We start from the raw sequence: 24,883 nt of genomic DNA, 5'->3' as shown, positions 1-24,883 counted from the left end.
TCTTCCTCTTAACTTGCCATTAGAGGCTTAACCTGCGCCACATTCTCCAGTCAGGTGCTTAGGTAACAAACGCTGATGGAGAGTTCCTGTCCCAACAAACGAGCACACCAGGATGATGTCTCTCTGTCTTTTGGTTTCTGCAAGGGCGACATCTTGATTAAAACAATCCTTTTCCTCAAAGGATGACGGCGAAAGTCTCTGGTGTATCTGAAGTTCTTCGGGTGATGCTTCAACTGAAAGCATTGAGAGAAAACAATGAAATCGTTTAAAATAAAAACAAAACACTTGAAGAAAGGAATCTTAAACTTCCTCGTGAACATTTTCAACTAGAAATCCTCCAAATAATTATGCAGTAGTTACAATGACTATCTTGTCTAAGGAAAATCGAGACCGTAAAGCGACGCACCAAAGGTATCTCATGGGCGAACACATCCACTTTGTCATACATACATCCAGTGCAAATGATTCAAGTGAATCCCTATGAAATATAGCAGAAGTCGGTTCCTTAGTTATCTCTAAAAGAAAATTATTGAGATGGCTTTGTCTGCCCGCCCTCAGATCTTAAAAATAAATGAGGCTCGAAGGTTGCATATTGGTATGTAGATCATCCACCCTACAATCATACAACATACCAGATTGCAGCCCTCTAGCCTCAGTAGTTTCCATTTTATTTGAGGCTCAAGTTAGCCTTGGATAGTGCGTCTGGTACTGATATATGTACCAGCCACCGGCGCATCTTCACTTGACCGTATCTGGAGAGTTACTGAGCTTTGTCCGGTCATGGCTGAGAGTTTCATACAACATTATATGCTGTACAGAAAACTCAATTGCGCCGAAGAAACCGGAGCATTTTTTTTTACTTAAATTTTCTCTCTCAGTTTTAAATGAAAAAGTCATGTCCAATGAAACAATATCCATTTGATACACACTTTCAAAGAGAGCACAGCAATCATAATACAATACTATTACTATGAGATTCAGGGCCTCTGTAATACGGTTTTTTCGCAATAACTTTTTATCTATGCATTTCATACATATAATGCTTATTCAGAATACACATTATATCTACACATAAATTTTGAGTGTATTCTGCATTACGTAGGTTGAATAAATTTGGCACTTACAATGTAAAAGTGACTTTTTTTGAAGACGGGCCAACTTACTCAGAGAAAAGGTTTCGAACGCACTCGTTACGTAACTTATGACAGCATTTCTTTCCTCTTTCTCGATGGATGATTGGCTATACGTAACAAAGGCTATACCTCTGGCAACAATGACAAACAAATTTAAATACAAGCAAAGCAGTACCCCTTTATGAACTCTGAACCTCTCCACTGATAATTGTCATAATGAACAAACCAACAAAATATGTTAATAAATAAGTTTCCTAAGAAATTACAGTCTGCTTTATAAGTCACAATCAGATTGACAAGATGTAGCGAATAGATGGTAATTTTCAAAAACATAGTAGACAAGCTTGATTTGATAACTGCTATATCCAATGTCATGCAATTTTTATTTATTGGCTATCTACCTATTTACTGAAAAAAAAAAGCCGGTACCGTATTTTGGCTTTAAACCTTCACCAATAATTATCGTCAGAATGATACCTTCATGAGGCTCCACCCACTTTGGCCTCGTTATAATTCAGGATAACACTGAAGGCTATCATGGGCATTGCTGGATTAGAAAATTTAACTTCTGGCTATAAAAACTCATTTCTCGAGTAGTTGTAAGAAGTGCTAAATGATCCTCAAGGATCCCAGCAATTGGCCTAAACGTTTAATTCATGTATATTACTGCTATACTGTTGCGGCACTACTGCTACAGTAGTATTACTACGCTAGCACAGATACCCCACCCACATCTATGTATCGTTCCGCCATTCATAAAGTCTTTGGGTTTCAGAGCCGATGGAATAAGGTGAATGGGTTTCTGTCTAGTGGATGGGCGGCGCAACATTTCGTCAAAAGGTGTTTACTTTGCTTACGTAATGAATGTTTTTCGACTCTTGGCTCGTAATCATTGGCCATGGCGTCGGCTAGATCATTTTTACTCTATAAAAATTAAAACTATCGGGTTTAGGTTATTGATAATGCTGACCAAATTTGTGTGTGGTTGTAAAATATACATATGTCAACTTTCAGCTACATCCGATGCTTTGACAAGGAGCAAAGTCCAAAAAACCGTGTTACAGAGGCCCTGAATCTCATAGTAGGTAAGTGGTAGAAGAGCGGCTTGTTCAAGTACACTTGCCGTGCTGTGAGAATAAATTAAAATCCCGTTTTATTTTGAAAAATTAAAAACGTTAAAATTCACTACAGTTTCAAGACCAACTGGTCTCCTCTTCAGGTGATTACATAACAGAATACAATAAAAAGGGGAGGTTACAAAAGTTAAGGAAAAACAAATTAATGGCTACTTTTGGTCATTATCGAACTGCCACTATATACAACAGTTGTAAAGTATTCAACGATCTGACAGTATTGGTAAGGTTGGCTGCTGGAATTACATAGGAGATCCTCAACTATCTTCCTCTTAAATAACAATTTACTGTTTTGGCAATCAACACTGGTTAGTTGATTTGTACTACATGAGTAAAGCGTTGTTCACAACACCCCTTCTTATTACATATCTATATCCCCGAAATCGCTGAGCAACAGATCTTCCTGATTCCCTCATGTAGACATTTCTACAATCTACACAAAGGAAGCTGTGCACTCTCTTATTGTTTCCATCCCCAGCATTAAGTCAGACACCAATCCATCATGCTTGTTCAGTTCTTTTAGTATGTTGAGTTTTCCTTACATATGCTTCCTTGTGGTACTGTTACATTAATAATTTCCATTGAAAGTTGGGAAGCTGAACCCTCTGATCTGTAAGGATTTTGAACAGAAGTGAAAGGTTGGGTCACATCTGCGGCAGGTGAGCTTTTCAGTTGCTGAATCTTTGCATTCCTCGCCAGATTTATGCAGGACTTATCGTACACGACTGCAGTACTGTTTTAACATCCAGGGAAGCTCTTTTTTGTTTTCTTCTTGTCATCGTTGGAAAAAATACTTCGCCTTCAATTCACTACATGCTCACCACTGAGCTGCAGATCTTTGATTCCTGCGTCAATATTTGGGCATTAGCCTCGAGAGCCTCTTGGCTGTGAAGGGCAACTGTTTCCATCAATCCACACAATACGAATTCACTCTCAGAGTCTGGAATGATCTGCATTCCATTATACTTTCTGAAACAGTCACCAGTTTCTTTTTGTGAGTGTACTTCATTCAAAGTTTTCTTACGGATCCACATTCTATGGAACGGCTCTATATCTCATTCTCTTTATCACCTTAAAAAACTAAAATGTTTACTTCTCATTTTCCAAAAGCCACTGCTACTTTGGAAATCCAATAGGTCTTAATAGTGGAAGAAAGTGACAGCTTTCAGTCATCTCAAATGAAAAAGTGTCATCTCAGGAATATGCAAACTATTAACGATAAAAATTCTTCGGATGACTGAACAGGACAGAATTGAATCCTATGTGAATGTCAGAAAAATAATACTTCTTACAACTGCCTCCAGAAAGGTTCTGAAAAGAGGAGAGATTGCCTCGGAGAAATAAACATAAAATAACAATAAAAAAGGGGGCGGTGCTCAGGAATCTGGGGGAAGGAATGCTCGAGAGATGAACCAGGAAAAGAGAGAGAGAGGAAGCGAGACGAATGAAAAGAGAAAAAGGTCGTCTGGCAAACAAGTAATGCTAACAGAACAGAAAATACAATGCAGGAGATGTATTCAAAAGAGCAAATCAAAATAAATAAAAACACACTGGGTTATAAAGATAAAGATTCAACTAGTAATATGAAAGGATGTCTACCATTTTACAGTGAACTGAGAATCAACACAAAGAACGTTTGGAAGAAAAAGCACGAGACTCCTGTGAGACAGACAGTGAGTGAGGGGCAAACAGATGTTTGGCGAATATAAGAAATGAAGGCGGAAGGAAAATTACTGGTAGAATCGAAGAATGTCGTCGGGATAGAGTGAAACGTTAGGAATCCAAATGGTCAAGCAAGAAAAGGCTATAGCAGTTTAGAAATGGAGAACATGGATTTGAGAACTGGAGCGACTGTCTGGAAACAATACTTTGTAGTAGACGAAATTATGAGACCAGAATGTTCATGATATAGAAAATGCGAATTAATCTCGCTAAGAAGAAAATGCCTTGCAATTAAATTATCGGAGAAATACGTATACAGTGAAAGGACGATTCGCGGTGTATAGGCAGATAAAATAACTATGAAAATAACAGCCACGACCCGGTGATGGCCTGTGTTGTTGGCACCTAAAACGGTGCCAGATGCACGATCATGGCTAACTTTAACCTTAAATAAAATAAAGATTACTGGGGTTAGAGGTATGCAATTTGGTATGTTTCCTGACTGGAGGGTGGATGATCAACATAGCAATTTGCAGCCCTCTAGCCTCAGTAGTCTTATAAGATCTGAGGGCGGACATTAAAGTGCGGACGGACAAACAAATAGATACTTCAATCATTTTCGTGAACAGAAAACTTAAAAAACAAGAGGAAGGCCGTTAAAATAGTCAATTACCTTTAGAAGGTCAGTTCATGAATACATCTGCTAAGTTTCACTCAATTCTATCCACCTGCTTCCAAAATATTCTGGTGAAAGAATTTATAGAAGTGAAACAAAGTCTCTTCCCAACTTGGCTGAGGCAGCTGTAAAAAGAAGCGCCAGTTCAGACGATAGTGAGAGATTTGGAGGGATCAGGGGAAGTGTTACTGCCCAGTTGCGTTTTTAAGGGAAAGATTAGGGAAGGTGGTATTTCACAAAGTAAAGGGGGAGGGGAGGTGTCACTTAACAGTGGCTTCCATTGTTAATCATTCAATTTGTTTCAAACTTTTTGCATGTAATTAAGGGTAACATATTCACATGAAAATTTTCAAACAAATAGGTTGAAGGGTTTGTGAGTTATTACTATTTTTATCAATTTTTATTAACATTTTCAAGTCTTAATAAAATCTGTCACACACGCGCGCAACACACACACACACACACACACATATATATATATATATATATATATATATATATATATATATATATATATATATATATATATGTACATATATATATATAAAATTTCTTCTGCCTTGGTTTACATTATTTTCCATTTTTTTATATTAGCATATCAATACAGTTATTGTGTAATATCTATATATATATATATATATATATATATTATAATAATTAAATTAAATAATATATATAGATATATATATATATATATAAATATATATATATATCGATATATAATATATATTATATTATAATATATAATTAGAATACAAAAATGTGTAATAAAAAAATCACGTGCTTACTTCTAAATCATATGTAGATTGTAATCCTTTTCTAATTTTATGAACATTGATATTTGAGTAACTGAAGCAGGGATGAACATTTTCACATGCAAATTGATATTCATCAACAAAGAATGTTGGAAAACACTTTCGATATAAAATACCTGAAAATAATTTATTTCTACTATCCTAAAGAGCTAAAAAAAAAAAAAAAAAAAAAAAAACCGTCATGCACTTAATGTGTCATTGTGCTTCTTCCCATAACTCTTTCCTTCCTTCATTTTTTTTCACGTCTTTTACTTTTTTCGGAACAACCATGTCACCCCTTTCACACACAAATGCGTCACTGCAGTCAAAACCAGGTCGTTTGTATGCAAAGCATCACTAGTCCCACATTTACAGGTGCACTTCATACACTTGTAATATTCTGGATTTCTTGATAAGATAAAAAAAATTTCATCATCAGTTTCTTTAGTTGCACCAATAAGCTTTTCCATTAGTTCATCTCGCAAAAGACGATTCTTTCCTTCAGCAGCAACGTTGACATCTCCCTCACAGCCTCCAACACCATCCACCTCTCAAGGCCTTGGCCTTGAACCAGGAGCACTAAGCTCAGTCAACACGTGTTTCTTGCATTGTTTTCACTGGCGGCATGTCGTCCCTTCGCTTGAAGCAGCCTTTCATGGAACAGAAGTTATGGTGGGAAAATACGGATAAAATAACGAAAAAATAAACTGAAGGATGGGGAATGAAACTTAGTACAACTTATGACATCAACTGTGGAAACTGCTTCAGTTAGTGACCTACTGACCTTGAACTTTCTCTTGTTGCCTATCAGGAGAGGTTGTTCTATTGCAAATTAAGGAAAATATGAAAATTTATTGACTGGAAAATATGTGATTGCAATGCATTCTGCACGCTGCGCAAGTCACGTCAACATCAAGTCATGCGAGTGACGCCCATTTACCATTTTTACCGCTTTAGAGGCGTGAAAAAAAATTCGTATGTCTGGCGTCGGTAACACGTTTACCTAGCGAAATATACAAAAAACTAAAGGATCTTCTACATAACTTACTTGTCTGAGAGCTTTGCTTATAAGGGGCATGTCGAAACGGTCAATATCCAAGTGCAAAGGGTGTTTTAACAACAGGGAAATCTCTCAGACAAGTACGTTAATGTACAAGACCCTTAAAATTCGACATCCGTCACCCAAATCTCGATTTTATCGGAACCTCTAGCTGCTTAGTGCTTATAGTCAAGGCATGAACAAAAAGTTGAGTCTCCGTTGATTTGGAGGTCGATGAGAGGTTATTTGCGTTTGTATCCAGGCGGTTCTTAGCCCTCCTTGGTGACAAACACCGAGAGGTAGTGAAGTGGCATCATCCTGTGCAATTACAAGAATGATGCGAGGTGATAGGCGACGTGTGAAGAGAAATGAACTGAAACCTAAATAAGCATTTCTAGATACCGAAAAAAGACATTCACATAAGAAGGGCCATTCTTATAAGAAAAAACTTCCACTTCATTTTCCGACTGGTGTCAGGGGTTGTTGGGCGGAATTTATGAGTAGGACAAATGAACAAGTGTTTTTACCATCGAAAGTTGCGTCATTTCAGTTTGGCTGGTGTGGCGCAGCAGATAAAATTTTTGTTTTTTCATTAAAATACTTCATTTAATGAGACACGCATGAAATTTGGTACATAACTTCTCCATCGGCCAATTTTAGAAAATGACTGGGTGTCCACTCAAAATTCCATAATGGCTGCTATTTTTCAAGATGCCCACTATGAAAGGTTTTAACATGGGACTTGTACCTCTGGTCATGTTTTTCTGAATTTGATTTGGTTATACACAGTTTAAGCAGTCACCAAGCAAAAGTGGAATGTATTTCTGTTAAAGATTTTTTATAGCGTATATACAGAAAGATGGCATCCAATATGGCAGCCATAAACCTTAAATAATCGCGTTTCAAGATTCAGTAGGCATAGAAAATGTCTTCCTGTCCAATATAATTGCTTGCAATCTATATGTAATTAAGGTGGTGGTTTTATCTTTAGTTTCACTTTAAAAAGAGTAAATGTCAGCGCATAACCAAGACACATTGGTGACTTCCCTGCTGTGTAACTCTGCATGGGGTTCAGTGTCAGCTAATCTTGTTTTACTCAGGCTGTACCTAGCTTTGCTTTAGTTTATTTTAGTAGTTTAGTGCCCCAAATGTTGTCTAATAGCACCATATCAATTAGCTGGTAAGTGGGGCTCTCCATGGCTTGTTTACATAATTTACCTGGATGGTGTACAGATCTCGCGAGACTTAAATGACACTGGATGAATGATCAGGATAGATGTAGGGTGACCGAACCTAGTTGTATCCCATACATCAATGTGTATATCATATTAAGGTAGTAAAAGGATAGCCTCTTTGCCTTAGCCAAGAACTCACAATGGCAAGTGTAAATTCAATCACAGGGAAAAGGAAGACCGACTGAAGCAAATATTGACTTTGCCAGAAAGACAAGAAAAATGAAGGTCTAACTTCACCCTTTGCCTCTGTACATCATAACCCTAAACATGATGGGTAAGAAATTATTTTAACCAATGTGCAAGACAGGAAAAGCATGCTGAACAGCGCTGAATCAGTCATGATAATGAAGCATGCATTTTTTGTGTGAAAATGTGGCACTGTATCAGATTTTTGGCAAGTAATGACCATGAATCTCTTCAGTAGACTACATGAGTGCGCTCACACACTTAATGATGGTAAATTATCAGCAAAACTAGGTGCATGTGATGCAATTGCACAAGAGCTGAAATACTATCTTGTATGGCCCACTGGCCTTTACAATAGGTAGAGGTCCCATCCTAGAAATCTTGAGACTAAAAAAGAGCAATGTCACAGTGAAGAACCAGATGTACATCCAATGGTTCTATAACAGCCGGTTAATTATATCATTGAAACGGGCATGAGTTCAGATGGTCCTGCTATATGTCCTCTTGCAGGCATATCCCAATTATACCTGCAACGCCTGGAACAATGGGCATTGCTTCACTCGCTGCAAATACAAGAATTATACGACAAATTGTCAGCAGAAATCCCTGAATGAGAAGCCCACAAGAAAGGATAAAGTGTGTTATTTGCCTTGCAGAAAGATATAGCTATAACTCTATTTCAGGCATCTGACTACTCAGATACTACACTTGTGATTGCTAAAGCAGCAAAGATACTGAGGAGGCATATTCTGGATCATCAGTCCAGGTTTATTGGCACTTTTGGTGAAGGCTGCATCAACAATGCCACACCTCAAGTCTGCTCCAGTTCACTAATACAGTCGAACATGGAGCAGACAAAGTCACAGCTAAGGTTTGGCTCATCAAAGAAAGACCTGGCTATTGCTCAACTACTGCGATACAACTGCTGCTCAAAACAGACGGACGGAGCAAGTGTACACCGACACTCAAAAGATAAGGAAACTCCTTTTCCAGTGTTCATGGGCATGGCTATATTTGCCAAAACCACGAAGAGAAACCTAAAGAGAAATGCTTCATGATCATGGCATGAGCATTTCCTATGACATAGATAAAAATTTCACGTCTCTGTCTTTCTTAGTTGCAGAGTTAAGCAAAGTATTTCATGATGGTCATTTTGTACGCCATTTCTATCGCAATGGTAAATACAGTCGTAGGAGCTCTGGTGATATCTTCAATTACCTCTTCCATCCAGGAAGACATTATTTGAATAACGACTGATACATTTATTTCAACAGTGATTTACTCAGTGTCGGAAATCGAAACAACTAGCGGCCATCTTGAAAAGTGGCTGCCATACGTGGACACCCATTACTTTCAAAAGAGGGGTTAAAATGAGCACTTGTGCCAAATTTCAAGCTTTTATCACAATCTGAAGTATTTTCCTACTTATCTGCTGCCCTAATGACCTACACACTTGAAATATCGTCTGAAATTTCTACTTGACTTGAATAGCTTATTCCTAAAAACAGAGTCTTCACTTAACCTTGAACAGCTTATTCCTAAAAACAGTCTTAACTCAACCTTGAAGGATTTACTCCTAAAAACAGAGTCTTCACTCAATCTTGAATAGGAGTCTTCACTCAACCTTGAATAGCTTATTCCTAAAAACAGTCTTCACTTAACCTTAAATAGCTTCTTCCTAAAAACACTGTCTTCACTCAAACTTGAATAACTTATTCCTAAAAACAGAGCCTTCACTCAACCTTGAATAGCTTATTCATAAAAACAATGTAAATAAATAGAATTAATAACCAATGTAGGATCTGCGTTCAAAACTAAACGAAAGGATATCACATGAAACAACTTTTTGCGTAAAGCACTTTTTCCCTCAAAAGAAGTCTCAAACGTGACTATTCCTTCGACGCTGTCTGAGCGATGACTGAGCACAGATAAAGGTCGATGTCGAGAAAGAGTGACTCGTGGAAGATACAAGGAGCGAATAAGCTGGCTGCCCTACAAGGGAAGCATCAGCTTTCTGACAAGACCACTATCTCTCGTTGCTTCCAAAATTCCGACGGAATGCGTTACTTCCGCTTTTCTATCATGACTTTAGACCTTTCTTTGTTTTCATTTCCAACTAATCCACAAATTCAAATACTGTAGAAAAGTGCAATAATTACAGCTATCAAAAAGAAATTCACGGCAACACTTTCATCAAATTCAAAAAGGTGACAAAAGAAACCAAACAATTCAGCACTTAAAACATAAGTTATCCTTTTGTTAAAAAAAAACTCTCTCTCTCTCTCTCATAGCTTGTTATTAAAGGAATCTTTTCGACAAAGGACAGAAAATCATGAAGTTATCACCAGATGAGTATGTGCACAGCGTGTATAAAGAGAGAGAGAGAGAGAGAGAGAGAGAGAGAGAGAGAGAGAGAGAGAGAGCCTTCGATGACTACGAGAGATATAAAGTGAAGAAAAACTCTAATAAAAAAAGGCCTTGACGCTATAGCATTTTTGGAAATGGATTCAGTATTGGATATTGACTTGGTCTTCCTAGTGCGCCACAGTAGGAGTTATATTACGCGCTATGGACCAGCTTACGCGATGGTGGCCTGAGAGAGAGAGAGAGAGAGAGAGAGAGAGAGAGAGAGAGAGAGAGAGAGAGAGAGAGAGAGAATATTTAATGCATTTATTCAACGTATTACTTCCGATGTTAATAATTACATTCTAGTACTTATTGGCACACTGTCGCCCAACCCTGCAACTTCTATCTCTCTCTCTCCCGACGCGAACCACTACATGCTCAAAATACATAAAATGTAAACAAAACGACTCCAGCTCTGTACTTTCCCCTCTAGAGATCAAACCCGGGAACTCTTCCTAGGGAACCGGGTGTGACCGGGGCGTGACAGCCGTCTGCCGAACTAGGCTTGAGAGAGAGAGAGAGAGAGAGAGAGAGAGAGAGAGAGAGAGAGCACATCTATCTGAAGGACAGAGAAGCCCAAAGCGCTGAAGTGTCAATAACGACCAATTTTTAAAGATGACGAATCACACGGCAACAGTCGACGCCCAGATGAAGGCGAATCCTATTGTGTCACATCACATTGGAAAGAAGAGAGAGAGAGAGAGAGAGAGAGAGAGAGAGAGAGAGAGAGAGAGAGAGAGAATTTACCTGATTTGGTCACTATGGTTTAACGAACTTGTTATGCGACCAATGGGAACATTTCTCATCAAGGGGAATAAGTAAAGTGGCATTTTTAATAAAATTCCAGACTGAAACCTTTATTACTACAATTAAATACTTCTCATCAGAGACACAAACAGGGGAAGTGATTACCAGAGCGTGATTTCACATTTGTCCTCTGAACTTCATCTAAAACAGAATACCCCACAAAATACGCTATGTGGCTCATTTCTTTCTATCTCACGATACCACACATTGTAGTGCGCTTAAGTTGACAAAATACAATATATGTAATTGCTTTGGAAAAGGTTCTTCTCTCTAGCTTCGAAATGGTGACATCTTTATCTCTTGAGACCAAAAATCTGCTTCATCAAACTGGCAAGGCATTCACACTCGCCTGTGCTGAGTATTCACTAACAGAAAACACGAGCGCTCCTACACACGCACGCTATGTGTATATATATATATATATATATATATATATTATATATTTTCTTCATATATATCTAACATTAATATATTATATATATATATATATGAATATAGTTCAATAAGAATTAGTATTATAGTAATAAAATTTATGTATTTATTCGTGTTTATACTATGACTAATTCTTGTCATCATACCTCAATTTGTGTGTGTATCATATATATATATATATATATATATATATATAATATATATATATATATACACATATATATATTATATATATATATATATATATATATATATATTATATATATATATATATGCTTATAATATTATTCATTTCTCTGCCTCTCTAAGAGTGGAATGTGGCGTTAGAAGGCACTCATGTCTTTGGATAAGTGCTTGCAATGAGGGTTTTGATCTTGCAGAAAGACACGCCTTTTTTTCAGGATATGTTGTTACTGCCTAACTTTTGGTCATCTTCAGCGGTGGAGTTCCCAAGCCCCACCAGAGATAAGATTCACGTACCCCAATCTACCATTACCCCGGGATGGACCCTCTACGCCATTCTCGTAGTTTATCAATGAGACCTTACAGAGTTTCACCCGTCTCTTTGATGCCCCGATACGTGACAACTTTCTCTAACAGCAAATTTTAAAAAGCCTACTTTACTGTAGAATTTGAACCAGAGTTTATTTTTGACAGCAAAATAACGTCTGTTTCACATCATATGTCAAAACAGAATTCTAATACTTGAAAAACCCGTTATTTCCGATACACACATTAGATGAAAGAAGAGAATGCAACACGTGAATGAAAAAACCAGGCGAGTTCCGTAACGAAGCGAAGGTGAGGAGGAGGAATCCAAAAAGCGCTAAGCAACAAACTTACCTTTGAATCTGGGGGTAAGAGGGAGGCAGAAGTTCCATTCCGTCTCTGATGTTTTCATTGATTCCGAACCAATCCCCTCCGGGTATTTGTAGGTCCTTCACTTTTTGCCACTCCTGATCTAACCACTCACTCCCCATTTCCCTCGAAACCCGCCAGAGTTCTCCCAAATCTTTGCTCTTCAGCCACTCAGGAGTCCAATTTTCCAGCGTCGTCCAGTCTTCTAAAGATTTCCTCGGGTTTATTTTCCATTCGTCTGCGTTCCAGTACTTTTGGCCCAAAGAGCAGACGCTGGAACCTATCCACGAGACGCTACTAACACTTGACTTGCGGCACTTTGCCAAGGCCTGCTCCCACTGCAGGCTGATAGGCAAGTCGAAAGGCGCACTTGAAGGACGTTTACAAGCAACTGCGGGGGGTTGGCGACAGTGTGAAGTTCGGATTTGGGGCCCCGCACTCCGTTTCACATTCCTGTCCTTTGCTTCGTGGGAATTGTTATTATTGAGACGGGTAATTCGCAATTCCCTGCTGTTGGTTGTCTGCAGGTACAAGGCTGCCGAGGCCGTCTGGGCTAACATTCCTCTGCCCAAGACGAGTCGTCCCCCCTCTCATAAGAAAAGGACTTTCGCATTAGTCGCGAAACGTCAACTTCAAGAGGAGGAGGATTTCATGTTTGGTCTCTAAAACCAAGTTTTCTATTCATATTTAGTAAAAGAAGCACTTTGCCTAAGCGTCACAAAACTTCTTTGGTCCATAAGACGCGACATTTTTTGTCCGTTTCCATTTCTGATCATCTTATTTTTAGTTTTAATTTATCGTCACTTATCAATACTAAAAAACTGGAGTGTGGTTTAAAACTTAGAATCAATCTAATCCAATTTCCTGTAAAGTCCAATGCATACATTTTTCAAGCAGAACATTCGTTCTGGAAGAGACACAGCGCAAGGAACCTATGTCAAGAAAACAAAAAGGTGATAAATAAAAACGAATTCACAGATAGTTCTAAAGACAATCTTGCTATCCAGGCGACAGTAAGCACACATCTTGATTCTTTATTAAGTCCGTATTACGCGACTGAAATTCAGTGCGAATGTGAAAATGAACAAGAAAACATTCATTTTTCTTTTTTCTTTCCAAGGAAAGTGCACCAACTCCCGAGACTGTCACATCCGATTTTATAATAACCGACGCTTATTTACAATTTCATGAAAATTCACGAATAACTTTTTACGTTGAAGCCGTTTTTCATGGGACGGCCAATACAGAAATCACCTCTAACAGCTAATCCAAAAACTCGTCGCACAAGTCCCAACTCAATTCCAATAGGTAGGTGAGAAAATCTCTGCTTGAGACCTCTGCGTCTTTGCTGACGAGAGAGAGAGAGAGAGAGAGAGAGAGAGAGAGAGAGAGAGGAGCACGTAACCGGATAAATATGGCCTTTCCAGCCGGGCTTATATCATGTGAAGTTGTGGTGCTGCTCTGGACGACGGCGAGGATGACGATGACGACGTCACAGGAGGAGAGCGACTAGAGGCAAGAGGCGAGAGGCGGCATCACGTGTTGGGCAGCGCGGTCCAGACGGCAGAGATCTGTTACCTAACCGAGAGGCAAGTTTTTGCGATTAAATAACATCTCTTCGGTTTCAAATGCGCGCTTGGTTTAGCTCTGGTCTGCGTTCTTTAGCAATTTTATACAACGATGTAACGGTATATACTCATCGTTTCTCACTACGTCACACAGGTAAACTTACTGACACTAATACAAAGCCGTCGTCCAAAACCTAATTAATATAATATATAAACTTAACCGACAAATGATTTTGATGCAACTATAGACTTTGCCACCAGATGATATAGTGGCATGTACTTTGGGCACACTGACCAAAAACGACTGGTTTCAATGAACCAGAATGCAGGTACCCGTACCAAAGGAGAGAATAAACGAGAGTCCAGACACAACCGGCTATTTCTGTTGTCAAGGAAATGCAGCACGAATAAAATTGACATTTTATTGAATAATAAAGCAACACCAGGACAGCATCCACAAGCCCGATATTTGATCACGCAAATGGTGTTAAGAGCTGCGGCCCTCGGCAAAGAATACGAGAAATTAATTTCTTTGGGGGGTTTTAATACACAGAAAAGCAAGAAAATGTCAGTGCCAAACAATGTCCGTCTGCCAGATGCCGTCGAGTCTCGACTGAAAGGTAGAGAACCATTTCTTGCATTCAGTATCACATGATACAGACGTGGAATGGAATGGAATGTGTGGTTTGGGCATAAAGCCAAGCCCTGGGACCCATAGGGTCATTCAGCGTTATGATGAGAATGAATGAAAATGGAAATTATATAAATAATGAGGTTATAATAGACATTCTAAACCTTAATGTTAGAAAATAAAAAAATATAAAAAAGTCAAAAGAAAACTTTGATTAAAATACACTAAAAAGTTAAAAATAAATCATAAATCGGTTACAATTTCTGACAAAACTAAAAAGTCTAAAATAAAAAAATATTGAATATAATTTAAAAATAAGGCCTTAATAAAGCATGAGCGCCAAACATTGAAGGAAATGCTAAAGGAATATATATATATATATATATATATATATATATATATATATATATACATATATATATTACACATATATATTATTCTTTTTCTTGTAGAATTACTTTAAATGTTTGGCGCCCACGCTTTTTTTGTAGACACGTGTGTCTCAAAAATTAATTTTTAACTCTTCAGTGCATTTTAATAAAAGTGTTTATTCTTTAAAAAACATTTTAATATATATATCTTTTTATTTATACTTTTTAGTTTTGACAGAAATTGTAACCCATTTATGATTATGATTGTAGCTATCGAATTGGTATCCTGCCGAGCCAAAGAAGATTATTTACCGAGACTAAGAGTTTGCGGAAAAATCCTAAGTTTCATACAAATTCTCAGATACTGGGAGAAGTCGCTGTAGGGTCACTAAAGGTCACTGCTGACCTACTGACCATGTGAAGTTCTATTGCCCCCCGGGATTGAGTAACCATGCAAAATTTCGAGACCATCGGACGAAAGGATCAGGTCGATTTGACCAAGACAAACAAACAAACAAACAAAAGTAAGCTAAATAAAAGCTTTAAAAAAAGTAAAATCGAAGGGATTTAATTTCTAATGAAATTGAAACTGTCGTAAATGAGAAAAAAAAAGACATATCTCTATCAAATCATAAAATATTTCCATAAAAACCACAAGCATTTTCAACACTCAAAACATGACCAACATCAATATTGTCTCCTGAAATTTCAGTCATGGTTTTACCATCTACTAGATCAGGGTACGCGTACCTTTGGGGTACGCGTACCCTTGGCAAAAAATGCTCTTCGGCTAACTGGGCTACTTGATGAAACGCAGTTTCATCTATCTCATTAACTGCCTTTGCAGCTGATGCAAAAATAATGTATTTGGTTTTTGCAGCTCAGTACCATAACCTTGAACATTTACGGGATAGCCACAGGTAAATAATGATTAACTAAATAATTCTAAAAAAATTTCTGAATTTTTACTAAAATTCTTTGTGTTTACTGAATATTATTGGTTATGTCAGGGGAGTTATGAACTTACGTCCATTCAATTCAGTACAGCTTTTGTAAATATACACAATGGAATGTTTTTTCTGAGTTTCTGTTTTCCACTAGGTACAAAGTGAAAGGGTATATTACTGACATTAAGAATACCCATAAGGGTACGTGGGGAGAAAAAGGTTGAAATGCCCTGATCTAGAGGTAATACATCCGTCTCTCATCGGCAATGGCTACCTGGTGCAGTGAACCAGAATGTGCTGAACTGTCAAAGGGCTGTTACACTGAACAACGACAAGATAACAGCATGTCAGACGGCAGTGACCAATCCTCAGGCTTGTTAGAATAACTTCAGTCCTCCTCCTCCTCCTGTCGCTTCCACAAACCTCTAATGAAATAAACGTCGGCGTGTGAACGACAAGAGCCTAAGGATATCATGCACTTTGTTTACAGAAAATAAAATGTTGATATTACATCTTATTATAATCAGTGTACACCTTGTACAAATGGCGAAACAATCTTACGAGATGTAATGAAGCTCTTCCATTATTCAACGGGACACGGCCTCAGTTCGTCGATAAGATCGTCATGATTATTTGTTGTAAAAATGACTTTTGGAATTTAGATTTATTTTTCTAAAAATATTACTATGCAGACGGAGACTAGAATGACTGTATTAGCTTTTCAGCAGAAACACAAGAGTTGTCCAGCTTGAACTTTTCAGGTCCAATTCCAAAGGTGTGAGGAATTAAGACCCTAATATGCATATATATATATATATATATATATATATATATATATATATATATATATATATATATATATATATATAAGTGTGTATGTATATATCACTGACGTCGATGTTTAATGTTAAAATCATAATTTTCTTTCATTACTAAAATCTCATTAAAATTTTCACCTCTTTACACAGTATGCGTAGTGTGAAACCTATTACAAGTTTTCTCTGGACTCAACACCAACATGATGGTATTACGAACTTCAAGCTGTAAGTCACTGAACCAGTTACTGACGTCAGATGTATCTTTGTTTGTTTGTATGGTGTTTTTACGTTGCATGGAACCAGTGGTTATTCAGCAACGGGACCAACGGTTTTACGTGACTTCCGAATCACGTCGAGAATGAACTTCTATCAAAAGAAATACACATCTCTAACCCCTCAGTGAAATGCCCGAGTATCGCACTCGCGCCCACTATGGTGGCAGGCCAAGACCATACCGATCACGCAACAGAGGCGCTCGTCAGGTTTATCGGACAGATAGGATATGAAATCCTAGCAGGAATATGTTGTATTTCGTAAACAAAGATTGTATTAAACGTGCCACTATGATTGGTAAAAGATGAACACACAGAGGATTAATCATGTTCTTTCTTGTACAGTTTCACGCATGAGCCGTAAGGAGATAAACTCATCAGAAATGAATTAGGATGAAAAAGAAACAGACAGGACTCTTTCAAGAAATGTCCAGAAAAAGCGCCGCTTTCGCATTTCCGTTTTGAATTAGACTTTCTTCCAGGCAACAATTCCAGAGGCCACTTACACAGCACAACATCCACGATAAAATTCATTTTCAACGCAGCCCACTTTGTCAGATCACAATAGCCAGGCTAAAACGAACACGGACGTTGGCGTTGGCTCCTATCCTATGGAGGACGTAAACAAAAGCAAGATCGCCTGTCAGCTTAGAAGGTCGATAAGTTGCCAACCTTCACTCTCCTCCTTCCATATGAGGCAGGACTTACATACGAAACACGCAGAGTAAGCGAACTTATCCTCTACTATGACGAACAAGATACACGTTTTACAGTGTGTCACAAGAACAATTATGTTTTAATTTGTCCACCGTGAAAATGATAGCCTTTTTATTGTGCTTTTCATACGAATGGCAACTACGAGTCTGATGTAAGGCAAGGATGGGAGTTGCATCGCGGTCGTTGGGAAGCGCTGGTCACATGATACAGTTTCGGGAAACAAATGAAAAATAACAAACAACAAATACATTGACTACTTCGTCATGATTTTTTCCATGGACTAATACGAACTTCAAGTAACCATTTTATCATTCCACCAATGATAACAGTCAACAGAATCAACTAATTTTTTTTAAAGAAAACCAAATATGACGATGAAAATGGGAAAAATAAGAGAAAAAATATGAGCATTTCATTTACGAAATTCGTTCATGGGGAGATCTACGTTTAGAGAAAGTAAATTAGGCATTCAGAAGAAAGAGACTCTTTACCAATTTCATAAATATTATAGATTTCCGTGTTTGCTGGCTCTTAGTAGACTGCTGCGCGAATTTCTGGGCACAATTGAGACCAATTATGTAGGATGAAAACTAACACACAATTAATTATTGGACTTAGACCATAAACGCACAACGCTTATACCTCTAGCACTGCTCCTTCCGTACAGAGGGAGCAAACAGACGAGAGAGAGAGAGAGAGAGAGAGAGAGAGAGAGAGAGAGAGAGAGAGAGAGAAGGCAACAATGTTTCGGATTGAATTCGTAGCTGGTGAGAGAGAGAGAGAGAGAGAGAGAGAGAGAGAGGAGAGAGAGAAGGCAACAATGCTGCAGACTGAATACGTAGCTGTCAGAGAGAGAGAGAGAGAGAGAGAGAGAGAGAGAGAGAGAGAGAGAGAAGGCAACAATGTTGCAGACTGAAAGACTGAATACGTAGCTGTCAGAGAGAGAGAGAGAGAGAGAGAGAGAGAGAGAGCAACAATGTTGCAGACTGAATTCGTAGCTGTCAGAGGAGAGAGAGAGAGAGAGAGAGAGAGGTTCCAGACTGAATCCGTGGCTGGTTTCGACCCTTGAAATTGCGGTTCGTGTCGAAAGAGTCGTTCTAGGCAGGAAGTACGAAATCGTTATTCTCTCTCTCTCTCTCTCTCTCTCTCTCTCTCTCTCTATAGGGTCCTCAGTCATGTGAAAGGTACCACATTTATCTCGCTGAAAAGAGGAACTGGATTTGTTCGCGGACGAGGATGGAATCAGCGATCTGGGTTCGTGTTATAATATATAACTCATTGAGCGTCCTTTGACTTCAGTGGAGATTCATGCACTGGTAATCAGCCGGCTGTTGATGGGTTAGAGCTAACAGACAGAGCCAGACAGATTCTCTGTTTCTGCCTGTGTGTGTCTGCCTGGTGTTTCTAAAGAGCATTGGAAGTCCTGTACGTGCCCTTAACTCAAGAAAAGAATGTATTCATCAGATTTGAGTATATGTGAGTATGAGGTTTCCCTGGAATCATTCATTGCCTGATATTTGCCAAAACCCTTTCTATTATTTACTTAGCACAGGAACCTTCCTTGCGAATACTATCAACCCACCCAACGTTCCTCTTTTCCCACGAATTTGATGGAGCTTAATCGGGCCATATGGGTCCTGAAGCAGTGACTCCCACGGGACACGAGTAATTTATCTTCAGTTATGTTCCAAAACACTTGCATAAATACCGCCTATCCTTTCAGCATTAACTCCTGAGCATAAAATTTAATTTAGGAATCTTGTATCATCACAAAGACATCTTCCTTCCTCAGTCTACAATCCATTCACTAAGTTTGCACACAACAGCAATACCTTGTGTGCAATACAACAAATGATGTTTCATGTTTGTTATGATGATGTAGCAAATTTCAATGACGTGCCTGACATTTTGAATGAATGAAGGCTGCCTTGAAGCAGAGGTGCAGCATGTTGCTCATTATGATGGCATATAAGCGTAGTATATGTTTCCTTAAGACATGTTCACACTTATCAGGACTGGAAGTTCTACGGCGATTCGTCAGCCACATACAGATAGTTGTTTCATTATAAAACATTTTTTACATTACTAGAAACAATGCTTCCTTTACAACATCTAAATTCGTGTTGTAAGCCTGCTTATATTTTCTATATTGCAACCAAAGATAGCAGCTTTAGTGAGAATTCAATGAAATAGATGAACAAAGTTTTAAATTTAAGGTTTATATCTTATTTGTTGTAGATTTAAGAGCAGAAATGAAATTCAAACAATTTCGTCATCGCATTTTGAAGATATGTGAGAGTCAAAACCAAGTCCAAGTTTATAGTCTTAATTTCAATGCTTCGAACCCTGTGAACTTACACCCATAACACCTGAAGGCATCGTCTCATTCTGACCAGTAAGTCAATGAAAGTTCCGCATTGAGGCATCGGTCACGTCATCTGTCTGTTAACGACATCGACAAGAAAGCAGAACGGTCGGCCACTGGAAGTTACTGGTCGGTTTGAAAATTAAAGTAGCTCGAAGTTGGCTTCGTCATTTGACTAAGTTACTTCTTTCTTGAACAGAAGTTAAAAAATCAAAAGTAACTCAAATAATAGTTAATTCCTTCTGGAATACTTGTTAAAAAATTAAAAGTAATTGGCAGTAGGCCTTCTCATTAACTAATAGTGATTTCCTTCTTGAATAGATGTTATTTCTTGTTAACAGTTGAACGTCCAGTGATTAATGACGCGTGTGACTCCCAACTGACTTCACGGAAAGGGGGTTTAAGTTAGAGGGATGTAAAATGACACTCGCCTATCTATCCCGGTAACTGCCTTCAAGAATGAGCAGGTGTTTAAACGCCCTACCTTCCACTTTCCCCATCTTCGATGACAAGTGAAGGTCTGGAAAAGGCTTTTTGGTGAACTCGGATAAATCCAGCAAATATAAAGAAAAAATCTTGCTCTGTTATTTTATATTCTGTTCCCTAAACGACATATACCTTACAGTCGACTACTCAGGGACACATGAGGCAAGTTGTAGAGTAAAGAAAGCTTAAGTATTTATTTGCTGCCTTTCGTGAAATCAAATATTAATTACACATTTTTGTGATCAATTACTTTCTCTTCTTATTGACTTAAGAGACTACGGACGTGTCAAAATCCAAGTAAACGCATTTCTTCCAGCTTCATGTCATATTTAATACGCAAGATATGGTTCTCCAAGCACCTTTGTATAAAATTACGGAAGCCATTATCGGAGGGAAAGCAGCAAATCACACAACTCGTTGGTTGTTTTATTTCTGGACTCCACTGAAGAGGACCCCAGACCTGAGTGAGTATAGTATGCGTAAAATGTAAGAGAATTCAATCGCTTCAACAAGATAGCATTATCTTCCATTCTTTTGTAAGGAAAAACCATTAACACCATACGACTCCAACAAAATATAGAAAGTACACTGTCTCAGAACCTAGAAGTTGATGAGAATAACGGATGATGAAAGAATCTTCAGTACTATAAATTATGAACGGGTGGAGCTGCTATATAAAGAAGATCAAACTTTCAGCTGACAAAAAAATAATAAAAAAACAAAAAATAAATAAATAAATAATGGAGAGCAGGAACCATAGGACTAAATATCTGAACGTTATAACATTTAAAATAACTTTCAGAGGTTCCTTTTCTCAAGCCTCCATAAGCGTCACCACAGAATTCAAGGAAGGTTTCACTGTCTTTTCACAGATTAAATGAGTTGCAGTCTTTATGCTTTAAATTCTCAGCCGTTGTATAATACATTATGATGAAATCAGTGTTCTGTGCCTATGATAAGAACGATTTTGTTTCTTTAGTCCAACAGTCAAAACGAACAGTGCTATCGAAAGAAGTGGAAAATGGCACACTAATCAAACATAGCACCATACTTATTAAGAAGGTATTGACACAAAAACCGAACATATTTGAGGAGAACATATAGCTGACGATATTTTATGCCTCCTCAAAAAAAACAAAATGTACGATTACGAAAAATCAACAAAACTGCAAACACACGAAACAGTGAACGGTAAAAAGGCCTCCTAGTTCCTTCATGAACCTAACGGCACTTGGGCGACAGAAGTCCAGTTGACGGTCACTCGGTCCTTAGGCCCTTGCAAATGAGCCTGGTTCTTGATAAACAGTTGAACTTAGATGCAGGAAAGAGACAACCTCCTGAGCAGGTAAATACTGAAGAAACCCTGAGGTAATTGCACTTCATATTGTGAACGTTTCTCACACGCGCATTTACGATTCTCAGTTTGTTCAAGTTAACAGATGCTGTCAAATCAAATCGACTGACTCAACTCTTTTAGCAAGTAAGAAATGATCCACAGAGAGGATTCATGGTATATTACTGGAAGATGTTTAGGACAAATGTATAGAGGAACGAAAGAGTTTGATTGTATACGCCGAACGGCTTTTTATCACCGTGTATGTTACACTTAGTTGGATTACGCCCTTTTCCGGGGTCCACAGAGCAAATGAGCTAGTACTATGAACCCATACCAAAGTCACTAAGAGTGGCTTCTCCGCGCCACCGTTCCACATCACTTCTCAACGATGACTGACACAACAAATACTGGAGAAGCCAACATGACCGGTGGGCTTAGGTTACCTCATGGTCACGAGAGAGAGAGAGAGAGAGAGAGAGAGAGAGAGAGAGAAATAAAGCTGATGGTTGATACATGAACATGTGTAATGTCTCACATATATGAAGATGCGCAACAACATCTTGTTATAAACATTTCTATCATTATGAAATAATGATATTGTTATCACGACTAAATGCATCAGACAAAGCATGCTCAATGTTTATAAATCTCAGGTCCAGAACTCACACTGGACCCTAATCTTAGTTCCGGACGAAAATAACAGCATTGCAGCAAACAGCTGGGTATAGTCAATCCACAATGGAACGGTAGGCAATTTTCAGTGAGAGGTGCGGCGTAGTCTAAATATCTGCTATGAAAAATGTAGATAATTCAGCAAGTAACGGTATCACACATTACCAACAGAAATCAGCTGAAATAATAATAGATACCACTGACCCCACTGACCTCTGACACCATTCACACACATTTACATGCAAATACTGAGAATAATAAAATTGGCGTGCAGTGCACGTAAGGGTAGCTGGGGTTTCACGGTGTATGTCAAGGGGTTGGGAACCTAATATGGAAGGAAGAGATCCGTATCAGGTATCCTTGGAACGGCGTCTATGGCGCCGTGCGCTTCTCGCGGTTCCAGATGGGCACTGGGCATGGAGAGAAGAGGAGGAAAGAAAAAGAGAAAACGCGAAAGGTTGATCTTCCAGTATCTTTTGAATCAAGTGGATTTAACTCAATTGAAAATCGACTTTAGACCAAAGACCAACCACTGGGACCTATGAAGTCATTCAGCGCTAAAACGGAAATTGACAGTAGAAAGTTTGAAAGGTTTCTCAGGAGGAAAACCTCCCAGTTGCACTATAAGAAACATTTGTTAAGAGAAGGTGGATAGCAAGATGGAAGAAAGAGAATATGAAAGGAGGTACAGTAAAAGAAATGGAAGGGGTTGCAGGTATGGACCGAAGGGACGCTGCCAAGAACCTTAAGTCATGTACTGCATGAGGTGCACTGACGGCACCTACCCCACTACGGGGCAAATTTTGGTAGGTAAACTCATGTTCCTAAATGCAATGTAGCAAAGATCAAAATGCCTAACATGCCAAAACCTCCATCGAAGTACTGCAACTTGAACTATGGCCGCCTCGGAGAGCCTCTCCGATTATCTTCAAAGCTTTGTTACAAAGGAAGAATGGTAGATAAATGATTTTAGAGTTCTTGGAAATAAGGTATAGTGACGTCAGAGAAAATACTGAGACAATGCCCAGCACATTTCCACAGGATCGTTTACATAATTTTGTGGGGGCGAATTCCATGTCCGCACGGCACTGCGAAACACCGTCGCCAAAATAAACTGTTAGTTTTGAGATGCGTCCTGCCGTTTTCCCGATGCCCACTTCATAGCTATATATATATAATTAATATACATACATATATATATATATATATATATATATAGTATGTATATATATATATATATATATATACTATGCGTATAAGCCTTCCCTTTTGTTTCACCTTGAATATCGAAGAAATCTCTTTTATTCATGTTAACGATGCACTGCCCCGATTATCGGTGTGAACATCCTGTACAATTATATTTCTAAGTCATTTTCATTTTTTGTCGTGTTACTCGCCTAGTATATCTGTAACGAAACTTGAACATCTATCTATCAGTCTGTCCACTCAACTATCTATCTAGCCATGTATCTATCTTGAGTGAATAAGCAATAAACGCTTCGAGGGCCGAGTTAACTCCTGAGGTGAGCCAGTCTCGCCCTTAAACGCTGGTCATAAGTGTGGTGCAAAAGCCATTCAACAAGACCATTTCAGTTCGGGATTGACACCACCGGGTGCTAACACCGATGTCAATTGGCTGGAATCGAACTGTTTAATTCTGCCAGGATTCTCATTCTCTCTCTCTCTCTCTCTCTCTCTGAATTTATGCTAACACAAACAGACATATACAAACACACACACACACACACACACACTCAAATTCAATATTAGACACATTTATGTATAAACTAACATTAGTTTATTTGTACCTTTACTCACGGTTAAAATATGATTAATTTTGTATTTCTGTATGTAATTTTGTAATTCTGCATTTAAAACCAACATATAACCTATTAAATCTTAAACGTACATATAAGAAAACACTAGCACATGGTATATATTTTGAATATTTATTCAACCACATGTTTAAACTTTCACTTTTATTGTCATACATGTTCTTATGTTCGTTGTATCCGAAACCACACCCTTAATGGTTAAGCTGCTAATCCCTAGACCAATCAGTCAGTCAGTACCCATATCTCAAGGTCATACTTCCCACACCATGAAATGAATAGGCCCAAAGGCCAGATTGTAAGTCAGTAGTCGCTTGATATAGGCATGAGGAGAAACAGCTGTCGCGACGAAATTTAACAAATGGAAGAAGGAAATCTGCGTATTTTTCACTAGAAATTGACGAACGAGAATCGGAAAAAACTTTGCCGGTCTGAAGATACCTGCAAGAAATTTATTGATGCCACTAATGCAATTGCTTGTAACGAAAATTGTATAACAGAAAAACT

At 38.3% G+C, this 24,883-nt stretch overlaps 1 protein-coding gene across 6 annotated transcripts in view; it reads right to left on the bottom strand.

Moving 5' to 3' along the window:
• LOC135224573 (uncharacterized) overlaps window positions 1-24,883 on the bottom strand; it is a 281,440-nt gene that overhangs the window by 85,145 nt on the left and 171,412 nt on the right. For 2 of the 6 annotated variants that reach the window (XM_064263698.1, XM_064263699.1), the window contains exons 1-2: window positions 22,207-22,257; window positions 12,347-13,293 (exon numbers count right to left, since the gene is read on the bottom strand). The exons of the other annotated variants lie outside the window; for them this stretch is intronic. In XM_064263698.1, the coding sequence (XP_064119768.1) occupies window positions 12,347-12,921 (575 nt within the window). In that variant the 5' untranslated portion in view covers window positions 12,922-13,293; window positions 22,207-22,257. Of the gene's footprint in view, window positions 1-12,346; window positions 13,294-22,206; window positions 22,258-24,883 lie in introns of those variants that run through there. 6 annotated transcript variants of the gene reach the window in all.

The sequence above is a fragment of the Macrobrachium nipponense genome, chromosome 12, assembly GCF_015104395.2.
Source record: "Macrobrachium nipponense isolate FS-2020 chromosome 12, ASM1510439v2, whole genome shotgun sequence".
In the NCBI taxonomy this organism is placed as follows: domain Eukaryota; kingdom Metazoa; phylum Arthropoda; class Malacostraca; order Decapoda; family Palaemonidae; genus Macrobrachium; species Macrobrachium nipponense.
This window is presented reverse-complemented; position numbering and strand designations above follow the sequence as displayed.